This window comes from Grus americana, chromosome 2 (assembly GCF_028858705.1).
Source record: "Grus americana isolate bGruAme1 chromosome 2, bGruAme1.mat, whole genome shotgun sequence".
Classification (NCBI taxonomy): domain Eukaryota; kingdom Metazoa; phylum Chordata; class Aves; order Gruiformes; family Gruidae; genus Grus; species Grus americana.
The window spans coordinates 82,530,692-82,553,752 of NC_072853.1; the positions used below are offsets into that span (position 1 = coordinate 82,530,692).

At 42.7% G+C, this 23,061-nt stretch overlaps 1 protein-coding gene across 2 annotated transcripts in view; it reads right to left on the bottom strand.

Annotated features, from left to right (window-relative positions):
- The window catches only part of MYO10 (myosin X), a 170,797-nt gene that overhangs the window by 33,143 nt on the left and 114,593 nt on the right, over positions 1-23,061 (bottom strand). For both annotated transcript variants that reach the window (XM_054817072.1, XM_054817073.1), the window contains one exon: positions 22,322-22,402. In XM_054817072.1, coding sequence (XP_054673047.1) covers positions 22,322-22,402 — 81 coding nt within the window. The remainder of the gene's footprint in view (positions 1-22,321; positions 22,403-23,061) is intronic.

The window sequence follows — 23,061 nt, forward strand, 5'->3', positions numbered from 1 at the left end:
GTGTAGTGACAATTCATCTTACTATGGACAGGGATGGAAGTTCGCCAATGGAACCTCAAATCTTAAACAAGCTGTATTTCAATGAGTTTCTGTTTGCTGCTATTCTGAACAGCAGAAATATTTTCATCTGTAAACAGAAAAAACCCCAATAATCTGCTTATCTGAAATAAGTTTCCCTTTGTTTGCATGCAGTTCTTTTGGCATCATTTTTCATTTAGAAAACAGGTAACTCTAGCCACTCAGTCACAAAAACTTGTGAATACTGATCAGTATGTTCCTGCCCCTGGGAACCTCGGGAATCCTCTTGTCCCATCTCAGAGGCTCTGGAGTCACCTGTGCTCTCACCATGCTTTGAGGTAAACTAGCCACAGCCACACAAAGCTACTCAAGAGAATTGATAGAGAAGTTGAAGATGCCCCATTCCTGGAAACATTCAAGACAGTGCTATCGCTACCTTGCAAAACACTGGCAACCCTGGTACCAAAATAACACCCCATGTAAATACACCATCTATCACACATCAGCCCAAAAATCCACTTTAACCCATCAGTTGCACAGTCATTTTCCAGGGCTGGAGTACAGTGCTTAGTATTTGGCAAGAAGTTCAGAAGGTGGGATCTCATAGATAAAGACAATGGTTTATGTAAGACCTGAAGTTCTTCAGCTGATAGAAATTACAGCAAGATCAAGCCCTGAGCAACTGTCAATCAGAGGACTCTTGGTATTTGTTAACTGGCTTTAATCATGCCTCTTGTTCAACTTATCAGATAAATGACTCCCCAACATTTTAACTTCTCAAAAGTAATTTCAGCAAAGCACAAACATAGTTAATTAAAAATATCTAGTCTGAACTTTTCCATCAGCGCCTTTACATATAAAACAAAACACTGTGTGCCAGTGATAACTCAGATTTGTTAATTAGGTAACTTCAAGAATATTGATCGATTAGCTTCTACCCCCCTCCTTTAAAAGGCAAAATACCTAAACCAAAATGTTGCTATTCTTCCTTTCATTAATTTTGGTTCTGGAGCAGAGGTGGGAGACTCCTCTGTTGATGCCACAGCCCTTCTGCACCAAGCTGCTGCCGAGCCACATGAGCAAACGCTTCCCCGGCACTCACCGTTCCTCTGACAGCAAAAGACGTTCCAACCCATTCCTTTGGTACTGGGGCTAAAATTCATATGGAAAAATACTACAGCCCAGCCCTTCCTCCACAATCAATAGCACAGAACAAAAATGAAAACAATTTGTGTTTCTGGAAGTGGCTGGTCACCGTGGTGAGCCCTGCCCTGCTCTGCCTGGGGTAATCAGTGCTGCCGGCAGGACCTGATCCAGCCCAGGCAGGCGGACAGGGGACACTGAGAAATTCAGCCACCAGCTGCTTTTGCCTCCCCTCTGAAACAGGCGCTTTGCATCCCGGGGAGGCTCAGGAGCTACATCCACTCTGTGCCACTCTGGTCGTAGTTACACATACAACTCTGTTACAAATGCAATTTAACCTTTTCTTTCCATACCTGCACATATAAAAAAAAATTAAAGTTCCAGAGAGGGAAAAATGCCTTTGCGAATGATTCGAATAAAGTCTTCTTTCTCAGCAACGTGTTTAATTTAGATTTTGCCACAACCAGTAAAATACACCACAAGCAAAATCTTTGTATTGTACTGAACACAAGAGTATGAATTCTTACAATAAAAGTATCGATAGTCATGACTGGCATTGCCAACAGTTTTTTCCATAGGTGCCCACCCTATGGAACCAGCCTCACAAAGCCGCCCTTCGAATGCCTGCGCACACACCTGCCTGCCTGTTTCTGCGCAGGTGGCTGATGATGGTGACAGGAAAGGGAATGACTGAACACAGACGCATGCACAAACCACGAGGAAAAACTTATTCACATTTTGCCTCACGTAACCCAAGGCTGATTCGTGCCACAGATGGCCAGAGGTCAATACATGTTTTTTTCTTTGACACTGTACATGCTTTCAGCCCTTTTACCCCACCCATACTTGTTGGCTGAAAAGGTGATGTTCTTCGCAAGACTTGCAAACAAAACACTTAATTTCATGGCAGTGAGGCCGGGAAGCAGATGCATGGATGGGAGTGGGGATACACCAAAGCCAGGCCAAATTCTGGTGATGCAAGGCAGGCTCTCAATTTGCAAGGGAGCACCTCCTGCTTTGAGAGCCAGATGGCTGCTACACCACCTAATCCTTTTATTGCCAGCCCCAGGCACTTAAAAAGTCAAAAGTCAGCCACAAGGCTGGCTTGAAAGCTCATGTTACTTTTAAAAAAACCTTTCTCTTTCCACCCCTGTTTTGAGTCGCAGAAGAAGCAGCAACATTTTCATGACCTTTTCCCAGCAACTACAGAAGTTAGAAACAGCCCTGCTCTGTCACCAGAAGCTGGGAATGTCACACAGTCATCTAACTTCAGAAGCCTGCGTTTTAAAGAAAAGCATGAAACACTGCAAGAGATGTTATCACGGTATCACAGCAGGGCAACATAGAGACCATCATCATTTTAATTACGTAAGCATACTCCTTCACTTTACATTACTAGTTATTTTTAATTACTCACAGACACATGAGGTTATTCAATTGGAGGGTCAAATCCTGCCCTGGCATATTACTGGAATTACATCTGCAACAAGTCTGGCTGCTTTGAGTAAACTGGGGGGGGGGGGTGGTCAGAGATGTGCCGGACTCCTATTTTACACTTCAAATACGGAGTATCAGAAGATACTCCCCATCACCTGGGGGTTTTTGACTGAGCCATCACAGCAACTCAGCCGATGAGGAGAGCTGCAGCCAGCCACAGAGGGAGCCGAAACACTAAAATGCATCCATGGCTTCCCATGCCTAATGAAAACAACCAGAAGAAGTACCAAACGCAGTCCTGTGCATAACACCACAGCATCCAGCATATCCACCTTACGACTGGGCAAGACATTGCACCTCAGGTGGTTTTACTCTGTGGACGAAGAGGATTTCAGCCTCGGTCACATAAACACTTGCAGACAGGGGTAACCTTAAGCATAACCTGGAGTCAGCAGGACTCCTCATACTTGAAAAATCAATTGCATGTACATTTATTGAACCAGATTGCAAGCACTGTCTATACCCCACTATTAGACTGCAGACACTTCTAAGACAGAGAATGATGACCATCTCCACTTGAACGATGCTCAGTGCAGCACTAAGGAGTTAAACTTGCAATAGTGTAAAATCTCCACACAAAAGGTTACCTATGCAGCTGATGTTCAGTCTTGGATCTTGGTGCTCCTTCAGACTTCTGTGGTAAGGAAGCTAACTTGCAGATTTATACCAAAGTAACACAGGACAGGACTCGCCTCTGGGGTCTGCTAAATTTTTACCAGTGTTTCTGTAAAAAATGGACTTTTTTACAAATGAACACTTGGGAAGAAATTGTATTCTGCAGGAAAATTTCAGATAGACAACAGAACCATAACTGATTTTAAAACAATGTCCTTCAGTGTAAAAATCTGAATTACTTGTTAAAAGTAAGACTCCTGCAAAGTAAGATCAAATTTGTAAAAGAGAAGGCAACAGAAAGTCAACTGATAGCTTCCAAAACTGTCTGAGAAATGCAATCAACTTCAAATCAACTCAATTTTCAATAGATATTTCACTTTTATCAGGGAATGGCAGCACTAAACCACTCTGACATGCAGAATTGCCAGACAACAGCTAGACTCACGTGGGTCACAGCCACATTAGGGCACTGAGCAACATCAATGTGAAATTTATAGCTACAAGTCAGGTCTGTTCTACTTGATAAAGGTGTTTTTCGTGGTGCACTCCTTCATAGCACAACTTGTAATTTATCATTTCCTGAATCCAAAAGTCTCCACTGAATTTGCGCCAGACAGCACCAAAGCCAAGGCTTTAATACGATCTGGAGTCTCTGCTGGCGAGACTGCGGCTCCTTAAGCTGCTAAATGCTTGCTCTGATCTGTTGTGAGCCTCCTAAAGGGCAAAGCTTCTGCCTGAAATCACAATTAGAAGCAGCCATTAGGGCAGAAATTTAACACCTACGCTTAATTTTCATGATAAAATAGTTCCTTAGATTACAGGCTGACTGAGGATCGAAAAAACACCATCCCTTTTCCCTGGACAGCACCCTTCATGGAGACCCCAAGCACCCAGATAACACACACAGAGAACACAACATTTTTTTGTTGCGTGTATCATTTGCTCCATTTGAACACAGAGGATACTTGACTTTCCCCCACGAAAATCCTTCCTCCCTGAACTACTGGCTGCCTCAGAAGGGTACAGGCACAATAATGACAGATTACAGCAGCCTCACGGATTTTATGTAGGCAGGAGGAACTTCACAGAGAGACTGGGGAGGTGGAAAGAAAAACTCCATTCCCTTGTTTCTCGATTTCCCTGTGAGAACTTGAGTAGGACTGTATCAGCTTTGCTACTGTGTCTTAAAAGAGTTGATTTTCCTGGCTTAGGAAAGTGTTTGGTGAAAGACAGGTACAGAGAAAAGATGACAAACAAGTAACAGGATGTGAAAAAGTATTTTTTATTTAAAAAACAATAGTTTTTCTCAATTTATTAGTTTTTTTAATCTGCTCTTTACTTCTAAAATGAAGTCTTGGCAATTTTACTCTGGAGAAAAGCAGCAGAAATTAAAAGATGTCAGTCTTCCCCTGCTTTATAGTGGGTTTTGAACTTGTTTTCACATCCAAACATGTACTGATATTTCTTCAGAAATAGGGGAACTTACTAAGCCAGGTCTCTCTGAAACAGTCTTCAGGATCTTCTGATCTCAGTAACCAGCTCCATGAGTCAAAACCAATTCCAGCCTTTCCTCTCAGACAAATTTGAAAAGTGTGAATAAATTAACTTCTAATACATAATCTAGCTGAACTGATAAGAAAATTTCTGCGTGCCCATTGTTGGCCTTTTTAAAACCACATTACGCTCAGCTATTCTTGTCCATACATACTGCTCAGCAGCCTTTACTTGTGGCAAGGATTCAAGCCAGAGACCTGAAAGAAGTGAAAGGGAAACGCCTGCGCCCGCAATAGGAAAATGCACTGTGAAGCCAGGACGGACAGACAGGGCTAGGGCAACCTCCCTGTCAAATCCAGAGATTTCGGCTGCAGTGCCATGTTGGTCACCCTCCCACCGCCAACAAACTATTTCACCCCCTGCTCTTCTAAGCCATCACTTCTTCGGTCGCTTGCACTGTAAACATAATAAGCATTGGCTTATTCAACAGAGTTTCAAGCTCAGAACTGCTGCTCTTACAGCACAAGGAACATTAAAACCTTTGCGTGTCCTGCCCAACGCAGGTCCCGCTGACCTAAGAGCATGAGTATTTCAAGGAAAGAAGCCCTCTATGGTCATCTCTAGCACGCAGCTAGCTGTAACCAGAACAGGTTCAGATCAAAACATAGACAAGTTTGATGACTGCTTTGTTTCTGAAGACATTCCCTTACCATCCCGGAGTATTTGTGTGCACAGACAAACACCATAGGAGAATAAAAACAAAGAACATGCCACAGCTAAAAAGTTTATTTGGTGTTTCTACTGTATGGCACTGGCAAGTCAAGGAATATTTGGATAAACTTGAAATAACGGTAAGTGTTTTGCATCTCCGCAGTTCTCCTGGCCTTTATCCACACACCCTCCCCCAAAACCCATAAAAAGCCTTTAAAAATTATTAACGCTGCTGGTGGTAACTTGCTAGAAAAAAAGAGCATGGGTATATCGCAACAACACTTGTGTCTTAAAAAATTCTCCTGCAAACTCCAGGTCGGATTTCACCGTAAACTCAGTAATGATATGCTGGCTCTTTTACACAATCGCTGCAGGTCTGAACTTGAAAGTACTGCATTTACCAACAGCAAACGTTTACACGATTAGCTGATCTCAACTCCAACTACTGCATCTGACCTGTGTGACTCATCTTCCAGCCCTGTGTATTTCAGATAAGAGACAGACTTCAGAATTAGCCACTCTCATGCCACAGGTTAGAGTTGCCCGTACTAAAAATAATACTGTATAAAAGGAACACTGTAATTTTAGAGTTGTTCTACTGTACCAAAACAGTTAAAGAAGGAGACTCAATAAACAAATGTGAAAATGCTTTGGTATTTCTATTCAGCCTGTCACCCAGCTTGCTTTACAAGCAAGGGCATCTCAAGGGTATTTTTAAGGCAGCAGCCCATTTAAGAGCTATGAAGCAGTATATTACCACACTGACCATTTGCACTAGCATTTAAAGGTTTCAACTAGGTCAAGACACCGCTGAGTTAGATCCATCTACAAAGATGCTGTATCATATTTTAGGTCCCGCCTGTCTATATATAGCAAAGATAAGAGCTGGAACTAGCTTCATTGTTGGAGAAAAGATGCTCAAATGATTCTGACCAGCTTGCTGCGATTTCACGCTTTTGTCAACAACAATCAATAAACTCACAATCCTGGAGGTATTTAATCTACTTTTTATTAGTCATTGTCACTGTACTCTCGCATTTCAGAATAATCTTTTTGTTTGGTTTGTATGGACTAAATGGTACCCCTTAGTAAACACACAACGGCCTCTTTGTGAACCTTCCTTTCTAAAGGTATACAGAATTTCTTCTAAAGGAAGACAAAATTTGTCTACCTCTCTCATCCAGGCCCAGAGGAATGCTACCTCCTCAAAATGACAGTGTTATTTCTTACACACAGGTTACAACTTCATGGAATAGGAATGGATTGTTGGAGACACAGGCCTGAACACCAGAGATATTTAAGTTTTCTTAAGTGCATGTTTAGAGCTATCTACGTGATTGCCTGAATTTTCAGCTGGAGCGAGCCCTTGTTGCCTGAATACATTATTCAGGGAGCCCATTGAAATGCACGGCAAGTCTCAGGGGCTGTTTGTCCCCAAACAGCAACTGCAGGACCGTCCATGCGAGACAGGCAATTAAGAGCATTTGGGAAAAGAGGGATTTAAGGTTTGAAGCCACTCTGGCAGGGTCTCAGCACGCTGACAGAAGGTGCGACTCGCAGCAAGGGCCCCAGCTGGGACTGGTCATGGACCCTCCTTCTCCACCTGCGAGCAAACTGTTGCCATTTCATCGGAGGTCATGCTCACTAAAGCCTCCAGTCCCTGCAGACTCAGCCCCAATCTGGCCTCATTCTCCCCACACTGTGAGCGGTCAGCAGGCTTCTCCTGAAGAAAGTCAATCAGGCTGCCTGACAGCCGCAGACATGCCGTGAAGAAACACGCTGTGAGGTACTAACCGCAAGGACAGCTGTCCTTCCTCACCGACCCCACGTCAGGACAGCCAACACCAATGTCACCGCTGTTCATTACAATGGTAAAGAAAACAACTGCACACACCGCTCCGCGTCTGCTGAGGCTGCATACAGACCAATTGCAGATGGTGAAATCCTCACCCTCCACGTCAGCAATGACATCAAATAACTTACATGGACTGAGACCCCATCCTTATTTTTCTTTTCTTTTGTAAATTTTTCCACTGTACTTTCATTCCTCCATGCCAGACTTTTTGTCTACACCTTACAGGTTTTTTTGTTATTTGACAGCTTATGGGCAGGCTGGGCGTATAAGTCCATTTCTATAATTAAAATCATATTTTAAGATGGTTTCTCTAACACTGTATCTTCAGATAACGCTGTATAGTATCAAGCATTTATTCCTGAAAGATGTAAAGTTTCATCAGGGGATAGAAAATTAGGATGAAAAAACTAAAAATAAAACTGTTTAAGATGAATTTCATCTTGCATGGCCAAAGTCTGACATAGCTGTAAAATCTTTTCTTGTAACAACCCGTCTAAGAACCTAATCCTGTGTACTTCCATTACCTAGTGTAGTGTTACTACAAGTAATCTCACACTTGAATATGTGAAACCCTCCATGTAGCTAGTTCTCACTGAAATGCTAATACAGTGTCACTTCAGCAGTACATCCTGAAATAGTATTGCAGATGATAACTTTGATCCACATTATCACAACTCCCCTTGCTTTCCCTGGTGACGTGAAACTGAGCAATCTTTTTGCAGACCGCAGCTCCATATGGGGGAGACAGGATACGTGGATATTGCCTCCTCTTCTCTATTACAGGTGAGTAGAAAGGAGGAGGTGGAAGAACCTCGATGCACGGGTGGAGGGAGCTAGCATCGCACTCCACAGAGGGACAAGAGATACCAACTCATGGAGCACAAGCAGATGAGAAGAGGACTCCAAATCCAAATCTCACTTTATTCTCTGCTTCAGTCCTGGGCACCCACCTGCTGCTTCTCTAGACCTGGTCACACCCTATTCCTTTAGGACCACATGCCTAAATGCCATTTACGTCTTGAGACGGGGCACTGCTTTAAAGAGAATACTAAAAGTTCTCTGATATTTCAGAAGTCAGTTTAGTGATTTGTGGGCTAACCTGTGTTCCTCAGCTACGTGACTGCTACTGAAATGTTGTGTCCAGTTTTGGAGCGCAATAAAGGAGACTGCTACACTGGAAACCATTTAGATAAGAGCCATAAGAATAAAGATCTGAGTAAAAAAAGCAGTAAGTGACTTCAATAAAAGCCTTAAGGAGCTCATCAATAAGAAAGCTGAGATGCCTTGATAGTAATCTGTGAGTAGCTATACCAAGAGCATACATTCAACAACCATTTCTAATATACAGCAGATAAAGACATAAATAGCATGAAAATCAAAGCAAGACATATCCAAACCAGAAGGCACACCTTTTTCTCACTGAGTGTATTCATTGGAAGAGCTCACCCAAGGTGGTAAGGACCCAAGGACCATCTAAAGCCACCAGACACTTCAAAGAAAACACAGGATGTCCTCTTCCTCCTCCTCCTCGCAGCAGGTGTTAATGGTTTCCTTACAGTTTGCCATGCAGCAAGTTAGACTAAAAGATCAAACTAGTCCCCTTTCAGCTCTCCAGTTGTGGAAAACATACTATTTGTACTTATTTGAAGAAGCTTAGTGCTGACTTCTGTAACCTTTGGTATTGGGTCTCCTGAAGACCGACTCCGCATCAGCGAGAGAAACAAGACAGACAGCTCCCGGCTTGCAAGCGGACGGTACGGTCCGGAACCGCGCTTCCCACATGCAAACTTCACCTTGGCAGGAAGCAAGTTCATCACTTACGCAAGTATTTGGCGGTCCAGCAAGGGAAGTTTGGCTGAGAGTTTACTGGGGCTGACTGGCTGCGAAGACACAGGCTGCAGCACTATGGACTAGCTTAGATTAAGACATTACAAAGCCTTCACACATACACCACAAAATGATAAAAAACTCCTCCACATTATCAACTCCAATTGTTAAAAATGGGAAGAGCCCTGCAACTATCATGAATCACATCTCCACAAACTGTAAGGTTTAAAATAATAAAGAAGTTCGAGTTCTCTTTAATTGATCTAAGTGTGGCGCATACGTGTTTGTTGTCTGGCCATGAGGGCCAGCAACTTCCTAGCTATAAGTCAAAATCAGATTCAAGCAACGTTAAAAAGTTAGCACTTGATCGCACCCCTTTTTCAATACTAAGGCCACAAGCAGTTTCTCCTTCTCCAACGCATTTCACCCTGCACGCAGTTCATTCCCTCAGTGGCCCATAAAAGACGCCTACAAAGCACAAGGCTGACGTAACGCGGAGACTTGCTGCTCGGTGCTTTCTCAAGCAAGAAAACGTTCCAGTGCAATTCCTACGCCGAAAAAAATAAACGGTTCTATAAAATTATCTCCTAAGGAGCCCTTTCTCCTCTCCTTCCTGTATCGAGCCTTTCGTTTGAAAGCCATAATGGGCAATCAGCCAAACTTAAATCACAGCCAATATCTGATATGTGTAAATGAGGAACGCCACAAAATATTCAGCCGAGCAGCTTTGGGTTGCTAGGACACCGGAGGTCGGGCAGCGCTGAAAGGGCAGATTATTCCCACCCAGGCACAGGGCTCCATTCACGGCAGGGCTGCTGCCTCCGGGCTGCTGCCGACATGGGTGCCGCGACCCGGCCCTCCCAGAGCAGCCCTGCTGCCTGGCTCCCCCAGGGACCCCGCACCGGCCCCCGCCAGAGTAGCCGGCAGGTGGGCCTCTCTGCACCAAAAATGCCCCATCAGGCTGTGCATGGTTCTTGCTGGTTTTCATCATTTACCGAGGGTTCGCTTCAACCTGAGAGAGGCCAGGATATCGGGGGGGCTGCCCGAGAGCTATGCTGCAGCAGACTTGTAATGGGTGGTCTGGAGATCTGCTTTACGTTTTAAAAGTATGAGGAAACCTGTAACACCGCAGTTAAGATACTTTTTAAGTCTAGAGAGGGGAAATTCAAGTTTACAGAGAGCGATGGGGATCTCCGTGATCAGCACAGACATCTACCTGGCACACAGCAAGAGTTGCGTGATGGCCCAGATAAATGACCCAGCTCAGTCCCATGTAGTCAGTATGTTAATTACTCCTACACCTTGTATCTCAGCACGTCTCAAATAGCATCAGTCTAACTTTGGCATTTTTCTTAGAATTTGGTCCTTGGAGCTGCTCCTCTCGAATCCTTACAGATTTTTACATTGTAAATTCAGGACTTGCCCTGCGGATCTGCGACCGACTAGACAAGGGGGTATCAAAGACTAGTGAAACGTGTATGTGCGTGTGTTTGCGGGAAAGGGACAGAAAATGAAGGTAGTTGTTTGTTCTTATGTACAGTCATCTCACAGAAAAAGGCAACAAGTATGTTCTTCTTGGACTGCTTTGTTGTAACGCAACAGTCCCGTCCCATCCCGCCCCCCATTAAGAGTTGGAAAGTATCCTACTCAAGTTCTTTGATGTATCTGAGAACCACATCAAAATCAAATTAGATATTTCTGATAATTATGAAATTTCCACCCTAACCCAAACAAAAAGCCCCTTTACTGATTTCTTCATATATTTTATAAACACGGGATGGAGGAGCCCTGCAGTTCACAGCTATCTGTGCTGCCACAGAGGCCACGCTAAAGGCACAGGTGAGTCAACACCATCTTGGCTAGAACATGAGGTAGCTCCTGTGCTTCCTGCAAGCATTGCTAATAATTGCAATTGGCAGAGTAAAAAAACATTGTCATCTCACTGTTATAGGTTATATATTGGCAACTGTTAACACTTGCCATGAAAGTCACCATATATTTTTCCCCTCACACAAAAAAAAAAATTGCACAAACTACTACTTTGTTCCAATTCCTATACATCTGTGAAATAAGAGTTAACTGCAGAGTAAATTAACTTTGCTTTATTACCATAGTGCAGTTACCCAAAATGGATGGCAAGAAACCTCCCTTAACACCAATGTGTCATCAAACTATTAACTGATCTAACTACACACACGCATATTCAGAGAGAAAGAATGAATTGTAATAGACGGTAAAATTACATCAGGACCTAACTAATTTAATATTGAACCACCTTCTGAATGATTTAATTGTGATGCCACTATTCATCTCTACAAAGCCTGCAGAATTTACAGGCAGGGACGCTGGCCAATGGCCCTTTGTTTCTTCAAGGCAATTTCCATCTTTTCTCAGTTACGTGAAGCACTCAGTTGACTTTACCGATTTTTTAAGATGATCCTGTGGAGAAAAGTTCTGCCCTTACTTATGGTTTTACAATCTGCTGTGCCACATTTAAATAAGAATATGGCTCTTCCTGGCCCAGAAGTAGATTTTTTCTAACCATCTTCTGTATTTTCTGATAGTGATAAAAACAAACCGTTGAGACTCCATGATTGGTTGGATGCATTTTCACTGCTTACATACCAGCACTATCATAGTTCCACGTTCTCCCAGGACTGGCCAGCAGCATGGACTCCAGGCCACTGGAGCAATAGATGTAAGAAGTCTTCCCTCTTCCTCTGCACAGGCGACTCCCAACTTTAGGCTGGGTACACGACCGTAAGGGAGCTGTACATATGCCTCGCTCCTCTTCAAAGCTGGGTGACAGGAGGCATCGTGGCTCCAGGTACTCTGTTATGTGCTGGCCAGCACACCCACAGCAGCATAGAACTAGTAATAACTTAAGCAAAGCTTTTAGACGTGTGCTTGGAACTCACTGAGGCCAATGAGATGCACATGCCCCTTAAGAACGTGCCAGGTTGTGCACACCAGCAGTCAGAGGGAAATGGCAATTTTGGATGGCTGAACAGCCATTTCTCCCCTGAAAAATTCCTAGGCTCACTTAAATATACAACGAAACATAGCCCTTAATGTTAAGAGTCAGAAAGAGACCCTGAAGATAGGACCAGCTTTCCTAAACGTGACTTTGTGAATTTTTTAGTTACATTAAAAACCTCTCTGAAGCTAATTTAAGTGCTAAACCACTTTTAACAGAAACAATCATTTCTCTCTTTGAAAGACCACTTAATTAATGAGGCTGGACACTGTTTCTTTTTGGTTAAATATGCACAAATGATGTGGCTGGCAAGCTGCAGATGTATGTACTCATCCTCTTCATGCTGAATCTGGGGCAGCCATTCATTTGAGAAAGGCAGTATCACAGAGAATTTGGCATTTATCTGGCTTTCTGAAACTGGATGTCCTCTCTCAACCCATCTACTTTATCTCTCCTTGACTATTAAAAGTTTTGAGACCCACCCTCCCCAAAGCCCCTATTTACTACATACTTAATGCTTGAGATGTCTACATCTTCAGAAAGTAAGCTTCAAAAATGCCATGATAGATCTCATCATGTAAACAGTGGAAATATAACACTGCACTATGAGTTTGGTGACAAACTTGCCTTTTCTACACTAAACATTGTGCAATGCTCACAAGTGTGTGTGACAATCCAAGGTAGCAGCCAAAACAAAAAACTTCCTGGTGCCTGAATGATTGACACAGTGCAATGGGCTTCTTGGCTCACCAGCAACTTCACAGACCTGACCAGAGCGTACACTTACCCTGTGCTTGGGAACAAACAGCGAAACAGCTGCCTGAGCAGGGAACGCACACCAGGAACGTGGAGGAGACAAACCAACAACAGTAACCTCAAACCTCATCATGTGTCAGCCAAAAACTTCCTTGAGTTTACGCTGACTGCTGCCACACAGCTACAACTCAGCGGATGTCCTGAAACACAGACTTTACACCTACTACATTCTACTGCATACAACTGAAACAACAGCCTCAACTTCTGTAACTCTTCACAGTGAAATAACAACAGTGTTAGGAATGGACCTGCCTTGCTTCTTAGGCTTATAAACTGCCTAAAACCACCAGAATCACTAAATTCTGAGCATGTTAGACAGCAAAGATGCTTTAATGCACTTTCAGCAAATGTTTCATGTTTAAAGTTTCATCTTACAAGGTGACAGCAGATGTTCTGAAGTGTACTTTGTCCTTACAAATTCATCACAATGAGGTTTTCCCCCCATGAAGTCTTTGCTGCTTCGCCACATCCTGTGACTAAATTAAGAAAAGCCACATATATCTACATGTAAACAAATAAATACAGTTGAAGAGAAAAAACTTTAGCAACCGACCCAAATCTATTCTTAAACAACATTACCTTCTGCTCTTGACATGGATTTTGTGTTCTGAGGTTAGCTCTGACAAAGATCTGCGAACAGTTGGGACAGTACTGTAACTTTCAGATAATTCCTATCAGTAATCTAGCTGTATTGGAAAAAATCATTGTTGTTATGCTTCCATTTATGTTACAGGTTGTAAATACAGGTTTTTTTTTAATAAGCCAACAAATGAGAAACAAACAAATATTATCTTTTTGAGATTAAGCAGTTTTAGCAAAAGAAATACTGAACATGTATCATTGATGTTCCACACAACAAAAACACCTATGATTTTGACCTATCACCACTGTTACCACTTGGGATTTAAAAGGACACATCTTAACATCAGTGAGAGAAGAACAACTACAGGTTATGAGAACCCCCTTTCCCAGTCCCATAGGCACTTTATCAGATGGTATCTCCTCCATCTAGATTTGCAAGGCAAATCTAGGGTTGCTCTTCTTGAGACCAGAATAAAACTCCCATAGCCTTCAATGATGCAGGATCAAACCCACTCCCTTCATAACAGGTTCTCTCAAGCAATTTTATCCTAATTTTCTACCCTGTGGCTGAATTCTAATGTTTGCAGAGGCAAGCTCTTTAAGTGGGAAAGCAAGGAGCAAAATGCAGATCCCAGAAGCAAAGGCAATCAGCGGTGAAGAACAGAGCTATTTTACCTGCTGGGTTGGGGGGTTTATTTCATTGGGGGTGGAAGGAAGGAGCTGACACAGCAAATGAAGTCAAAATATACTGCTGCTATAGTATCCTTTCCATTACTACTGCAATTATTTTATTTTTTTTCCAGGCATATTCTGTTTCCTGTATTTCTATGGTGAAAAAATTACTGTCTCAAATGTGCCGCATCAAGTTTCTCCAGTAAAACAAAATTAGTTTAGACTTCTGGGTGCTGCAGGTATCTCGCTGGACTCCCCCCACCCCTGAACACACCCCCAGTGTCGCTTTCTTATCATGTAATCAAAGCAAAACTACAGCCATGCCTTACGCCTTAATAAATTACAGGAATACTACGGTGCTAAACTTTACATAGCTGGTTTTCCTGAATCTACACCATAGACTGCTGAAAAACAGAAAAGATCTTTCTCCAGAAAGCAGCCCATCAGTACAACACAGGTCGTCCCCCCTCTGCACGCACAGCTCTACTGCTGACTTCTTCCCTGCTCTGTGAACAATCACCCCTTTAACTTTCAAACGGAGTGTGATTTATTAAAGGAGACTGCTTGGCAGCAAAGCTCTCCTGGCATTCAAAAATATGATTAGACCAGTAGATATCGTCATTTTTTCGTAAACTTGATTCTGCTTGCATTTACCCTCTTTAAAAGAAAATACAAGCCCAGAAACATTTCCAGTCCAGCTTGCTCAGCCAAACTCCAGGCACTTTCTTTTCTTTTGCTACAAGTCCACTGCTTGCTCCAAGTATGCAAGACTAAAATTATTAAAAAACCTGCATGAATTAAATCCCTTACCTTTTAAGGCTTTTTCACCCTTCAGCGTTCGCCCATTGTGAAAAACTGAATCTTTAGCAGTTGCAGCTATGCACACACACACAGAACAGAGCTTTCTTCAGCTCACTGGTATTTCAAGTCTTTCATGTGATATCTTTGGCTGTACTTGCTTAATTCATTCCTGCTGCTACTCAAAGGAAGTCAAGCCTAGCGAGGGCTGGCTCTACGGCAATTGCTGTAGATATTCCTGACTAACAGGACACTAATCTCACCTTATAGGCATCAAGAATGTAAATATATTTCACAGCCAACAGATTCCTAAACCTTAATAGATAAAATGCGCAAAATGCCCTAAAACGCAGTTTAGCAAGGGAGTTACGTACGTTAACGTTTTTGCTAGAGAACAATACTCTGTACCCCAGCAATGCTTTTGGATGTCTATTTATCATGGACTGTGCATATTCCCTTGGAGTAGTTACCATGAGAACACAGCAAACAGGATTTGAATGTAAATTGCCATCTAGAGATGTAGGGGATTTTTTTTGTTGTAGTTAAAAAAGAAAACTTCCAAAGCTTGATGAAGTACACGCTTTTTCTACGCATACATTTGCATGACAATGCTTGCAATTCAAATACTTGGTAGAGTGCACAAGAAGGAAGAAAAGCCAAGTTCTTTGCTTGGTATTTATAAAAAGCAAATACTTCAGACTTGAGATCAGTAGTTGCAGTTCCACAAATGCCCATCCATGTCACACAATCACATATGAAGGAATTCATAAAACACAAAAAATCCATCAGGTGGCACAAAATGCAGAATTACTGCAGTGCTTGGAGTCAGCTAGAGGTGGTCAGACCCTCTCCTGCTGACAGATCAATTGCTGCGGCAGTCAAAACTCTTCTCACTTCTAAATATTACACTGAACTACACAGCAAGTGTTGCATTTTAAAAATACCCCACTCCTAGGCATTTTATCTTTCCCCAGAATGGTTCTGGTACCTTGCCCTTCAGGCCACTTCCTCCCATGTCCCTCCTGAAGTAGCGTTTACACCCCATGCGTCCCCCCATCCTGCTCACAAGAGCACGCTGCCACCGTTACTATCCCACATCCAAAAATTATTCCTACCACCTGTGGACAAAGTCCTGTCAAATGGTCTTTCCGGGAAACTTGGTAACTGTGCACGTACGTGCTGCAAAACATGCAAAAATCTGTTTGCCTGCACTGCCTGGAGTTTGATGCAACCTCTACAGCACAGCGTCTGCTCCCTCCCCGGCAGCACCCCATCTCAGCTCTCTAAGCCCAGCCTTCGACACCTCAGTTTTAAACTCTTTATACCATGGTCACTGAAAGACAAACCCTAATACACTTAGCAAAGGGATGCCTAGTCAGCCCTGCTTAGTAAACAACAAACCTTGATGAAGAAGAAGGACATGCCTGTCTGGGTGATTGCCTGGAGAGTGGAATGACCTACTTCAGCCCCGCAAGCAGCGACGCTCTGAGATTGGGACAAAGGAACAACCCAGTGCCTCCCAGGCAGCATCACCGACACGCTGCACCGCAGGAGTGATGGGAGCGATCTTTCGGAGGTGACACAGAAGACAGGCACTGCCTGTGCAGCACGAAACTCCTTGCAGGAATCGTCTTGTTCTTTCAGCCAGGGATTCAGATTCACACGTAACATTACTGCCGGCACTTTGCGAGCAGGAGCAATTGCTTTCCTCACACCCACTCTCCTTATCACTTTTACCTAAGGATTCTTCTAGCGCCTGACCTAATTACTCAAGTGATGTGCCAGAAAATGATGCAGCTGGGACATACTCCACAAGTCTTGATTTGAAGCTATGTAATTCTGCAAAACCCAAGGCGACAAGATCCAGGTAGCTGAATTAAGTGGCGCTGGCCGGGCATGATGCCACATCTTACGACTGTGCCTTCCTGATTACGAACAATAAAGCTTTATGAACTAGTTAAAAGGCTAAATAGTTTGTATTTGGCCCCATGCACTTGTTGGCCTGCAAGATGGGGCCAACACGCTATGTATTTGGAAATGGTGGCTCGTCTCCCAAAGGATGCGCCCGAACAGCTGCTCCCTGAGCCTGACCCACGCTGCCCTAGCAAGCCCGATCTCTGCTCAGAGCCTGTGGCTCTGCTTCCTCCAGAAGCAATGACAGCAGTAATTGGCAGCCAGAAAGCCTTCTTAAAACAAGTGTTTATTGAGAACAACTGAGATTAAAGAGAGATTTTTAAAATAGGCAATACACGAGCTGCTTCTACAGCTGTATACTACTAGACCTTAACTTTCTACAGATAGCACTGCATATACCCAGCAGCTGTACCTGGGCCATATAATCTATTCTCTTTACTTCCAAAGTATGACAGAGTAGCTATTAACGTGATGAACAGGCTTTCTATTCCCTTTTTCTGATGGATAGTAAGTCAAATTTACCCTGTGATCTGCTAGCTCCCAGCACCAGAGAACATTGCAGCTTCACTGCAGAAGGGCTACCCCAGGGCTCTGCAACTGAGTAAACCATAGACACCTCCATTTAGGGCCTAACACTTTTTAACTTTTAACTGCTGGGCTCAGCATCTTTAAAAACCCACAAAGGCATCTACTCCCCAGTAATGAGACTCAGAGTCTGCTGAGTGACTGAGGCTGGTGTATAAAGCACATGCTTGGTATATAACTGCAGTAGGATGTGCACAGTTTGAAGCTGGACCACTGTACTAGGATAATTTTTTAAAATAAAGATTTTTAAAAGCAGAGTTTTATCCAGATGCTTAGCAATCCTGTGCTGAAGGTATCAGAGCATATCCCTCAAGCTCAGAGTCTCCCTCCCTGCATCTTCCAAGGTTTTATGTCAGTGCTGTTCTCAATGCAGTGGGATTATACTTGCACTGTCCTTATCCCTATTTCTGCAAAAGACTCTCTCTACAAGGCAAACTCAGTAATTCATACAGTCAAGCCTCAATATGACAATATTGCAATTCCAGCTTGACAACCAGTTTGCACACTGCGTTCACTGAACTTGTACCTGCTCCACACCCTGCATACAATCATCCTCACAGATGGGGCCGAGCTGTTCTCTCATTGTTCCTTTGTACCGCGTTCCTGAGCTGTACTTGTAACCAGTGTTTAGGTTGGTATCATGCTATACTTACACTTGTAATGATTCAGAGCTATTTTAAGAGCACAAGTTTAATTGAAACGCCAGGTGAAATAGATTTGCATCTTATTTCATATTAGGGGACATACTGCTTGCTATTCCAGGGTGTCTCATGGCTATTAATGAATGACCTACGCCTCAAACTTCACTGCGGGTGCCAATAGCCATACCTTGATCCCTTTAAATGGCTCTGTCCCCAGCAGCGATGTTAGCATCTTACTGCCTTGATAGTAATTTTCCCAGAATGAATATGGAGCATGATAGGACTCCTAAGCAGCAGTAAGCCTCACAGAATTTATTACAGACCTTTTTCTACCAGTCTTCCTTTGAATTGCAAAGTTATTACTAGTTTCACTTTTTCTGTTGCTCCCTATAACCCCTACCCTGCAGTAGGTTTACAATACAGAATTAATTTTGTCTCATTTCTTTACCTAATTAAATTTTAAGATTAAAAAAATGAATTATTACAAAAAAAACCTGCAGAGAAACAGAATTGCCCCTTCAGAGCTCACAAGCTTCAGAGAAGGCGGCTTTTATCTTACCAGTGGCAAGACCATCACTGCAACAGAGGAATGAGACAGACAATAAATGAGCGGACAGGGAGGTGAATACAGACCCTGCAATCCTGTTGGGGTGGCACACACCAACACAGGTTTCCTACCAAGCTGGACTTAGATCTGTAACCAAAGAGAAGTGCACGTACCTAGCTAGGTGCACGAGAGAACAGCTGCGTCTGAACCTGCTGAAGTCTCAAGAACAGGGAATTACAGAAGCAAGCTGTAATAATTGAGGCTTTAAGAGACCAGCACAGACGAGGCCATGGGATGCGGGAGGTGGGGGCCACTCACAACAATGATGCCACTATTATGCCACTCGCTATGATTATGCCAATATATTTTCTGAAGAAAAATCCTAAATGGAGAAGGGAACTTGAGAAGGCACTTGAGCCAATCTGACTGAGGCTGGCTCTATCTGGCCAACAGGAAAATTTCTGCCTCTGAAACAGCCTGCATAGGAAGTTCAGATCTTAAATTTACCCTGAACCATCTCCTGAGTGGCATCAAGGCTTAGCAACTTTATTAATAGCAGCAAGCTGGAAGAAACATTCAGCTGATGGCTGTTGCAATGGTTGTAGTTTGTTTTAAAAAGACAGTCAGTTTTGTTTAGTTTTTTTCTTGGGGTTTTTTGGTGGTGGTGTTTGAGGTTTTTTTTAATTTATTTAAGGTGTACAAAAAAGTATAGATGGAGACCAGAACAGGCAAAGTTGCAGGGATGAATCATTATCAAATAGAACAGGAAGCAGGGAAAAAACATGAGACCAAGAAACAGAGGAAGATGTGTCAAAGTTCAAAAGGATGAAATGATACGTAGTTCCACAAGCTGCATGGAAGATAAGGGGAGCTGAGGAGAAAGACCCATCATTAGCAGAAAATACTCATTAAGCATACCAAGTGGAAAAGTTTCCACATTATGGCTAGTTCAGAACAGGCTGGAAACTGTGAAAACAGATACACTGATTGTTTGGGGTTCTCCCAAAGATTAATGGGTCCTCTGTTCTTCTGTCTGAGGCCTGCTCGCTGAAATGTCTTGTGACGAAAGGTCAGGTACCCTGTGCGCTCCCTTTAGGAAATTGCGCTAATGAGTGTAGATCCTGCTTTGATATGTAAATGTTTGGTGGTTTACTGCATATGCTGAATTGGTTTTGCTTGCCACTGTCACATATTTAAAAATTAAACTTTTGATCAATTAAAAATCAAATAATTACTGTAAATTATCACAGCCCTTATCCAACAGGAATACACTTTAATGTCTATAACAGAAAGTACTCTCTGCTGCACGTTCTGCTTTTCAAAGGCTTGAATTTGTGTTCCAACTGCTCAACCTCATTCACCTACAGAATTCAAACATACTTCCAGAGTAAAACAGCTCTCGAGCACCACCACCTCCTCCCCTCCAGAGCTACAGAGGATGCTCGCTGACAGGTGTGTCACCTCTTTGTACCCAACCCAGAGAGCAATGAGTAGCTTGAGAGGCTTTGCTCCTGATAACACAGCTTCAGCTCTCTCTTTGCTGAGTCTCCCTGGGCCAGCTCTCCTTTAATTCTGCATATTTCAAAAAAGCAATTAAAACACCCCTTTCTTTCACATCATTTGTTATTTGGCAAGTACTGTTTAAGTACTGCTTGAAGAGTGACATATCACCATCACTGCAGAGTAAAAACTATGGACAGAAAACACAGAGGAAAATGCCCAGTGAAGATTTTTACTTTCTTTCAATTCCAGTTTCTCTGTTCCAGCAGCTCATCTGAATGTTTCAAGCAGTTCTGCTTCTATCCAACCCTGCACAGTGAGTCACGTATGCGATAATCCCTGGTAGTCCATGCACAGCTAACATGTCTGAGCCGTGCTGGTTCAGAGCTATGCAAACTGACTCACTTTATTTTCCTTTGTATAACTGAAAAGAAGCGATATGCTGTATGATAGGACAAACTAAGAAATGTTTAATATCATGTGCATCCACAGAATCCAGCTGAGCTACAGAGGAGCCAAATGCTGTTCATGTGCCTGCTCCTGTACCTGCACCATTGCAGAAGGAACAACACCAACAACGCCGCAAGATCATCACTAAAAATTGCTGTCTGTGAGATATGACGGGGAACAGAGAGCAGTGCACAGCAGACAAATCCTAAAACAGTGAATCGCAAAAATGCATTTTGAGAACGCTTCCCTGCGCAAAGAATCGACAGGTATTACATATGGCTTTCCTTCTCATATTCCATGAAGTCTACTGAATCAACAACACCAGGTAATCTGTGTGACCCTTTTCTCTACTCTTGTTCTTCAAATAGGATTTCTTATTTGGTAAAGCCATTGAATCAAGTTAAATTTGCAATCAAATTAAAGCAAATGGAAAACAAGGACAAACTTTTTGTGTAAGATTTCAGTAACATTTTATACATACTTTGAAAGGGATTGTCTGCAGGAATTTCCCAATCTGTTCCTGCATGCACTCCTGCAATTAGATGTGATTTCCTGAGACTGAGGCTGTTTCAAGCGCCTTTTGGTTGCACAGCTGCTAATTCTGTGAGAACTTTGTTTTAATGATAGTAAAATATATGTGCAGATACAGTAGTGTATGCCAAATTTGTCAGGGATGGAGCATTCTAGTGGGAAAAGACTGGTAGAGCAACAAGGAACATGGGAGTGGGAACTCAGTGTTTTCTTTGCTGTGGAAACGCAACAAGTGCCTGGTTCTGGCATCAACTATGGCAAATTCTTGTGACCTTAGTACTGTGGAGATGAGCCTTACTCGGATGCAAAAGGACAAATAAGGAAAACATGTGAGTTATTGAAATTCTTATACTCCAGTGGCAGCAGGTGGGCTTTATAAGGGTCATGGGGCTTCTCGGCAGAAAGGGGAGCAGGGAGGAAAACAAGCTTTTCCGAACTGCCCACCCTCAGTGACCAGGGGCTCGCTGCACATATATGCTTCCAGGCTGTTCCCTCTTGCCAAGGTGCCCACTGCAATCTGCATATTATTTGACACACCACAAGTAACAGTGCAAAAGCAGAGTTAACAGTTAGCAACTGAAAACATGTAATGTCAAGGATATACCGTCCAGGTAACACAAAAACCTGCAATGAAATCTGCCAGGTTTGCTGTGTCAGTGTCCCGATTAACTAGACATCCCAGAAAAATGTAACATGTAAAACTGGATTTATAGCAAAGCCACCTATTTCTAAGTTGCCAAGTGAAAACCATAAATCAGATTCATTAGCACTTCTGCCTGTTGCATTTTTGACATAAGCAGACCATACCTGAATAACGGTCTATAAAGCCAGAAACAGATGCGCAAAACCCCAGAGTATTAGGACCAGGCTAACAATATTAACTTCAGCAATCACTATACCATTACTGCTTCATTTCTAGAGAGCCCTCCAACATATCTAAAAAAGTCTTGACATTACCTTTCATTATCTGTGACTCAAAAGACAAATCGATACAGTAAGCCTTAGTTTCCAAGTCTGGTTTAAAAACATAATTCTGTAACAGAACAAAGTCAGTGAAGAACACTACCCTCTGTTTCATACAGCAGTAAATAAACAGACAGAATAGAAAACAGACATATAGAAAAAACAGAAGTGATTTTAAATCTTACCTTCTGTACGTTGGGTTTGATGCACCGAACAAAGAAAGGATTTGAAGAACTCAGTGTCGCCATTAAAGAATGAAGCGATTCCTAAAACACAGGTAGAAAGAAGACAGCACTTCACAAGCCGACTTTTTGTACGAGCAACATACCCCGGCACAAGCTCTTGCAGCTTGGTATTGCAGACAGTGTCTAACTGCAACACCTAGTGGTATACACCAGAAATTACCATACCATGTAAGCTCTTGCTTGTGAGCATACAGAATCAATACATGCATGTTCGTCTCTTCCACTGGCCCTTCTGATCAAAACTGTCATCACCATTTTAGAGTGAACAAGAGACACAGATTGATACGAAGAAAACTGTTCATAAGGAAACACCAAATTGGAAAGTTGCTGTTTCAGGGAACTTTTGAATGACTGCTTAAGACTTAGGATCCACATTCCCAAATTGCTAAACTCAAGCAAATCAAAAAGAAGGATGACGAGTCTAAGGTAAAACTTAAATACCCACAAAACCAGATTTTCTTTTTTCATTTCAGCCATTCCATACCCACTCAATTTGCATTTTCCCTGCTATCAGAAGCATTTTGTGCACAGGGAGTTCCTCTCCCCTGTGCAGTCTCACCCTTTCATGCTAAAAGGACACTTATAATAAATATGAGTCAACAAGAGGGAAGAAAAAAATATTAAAAATTTCTGAAAAAAGAGTTACTTTAGAATACAGTACATGCTGTTTTATCAATACT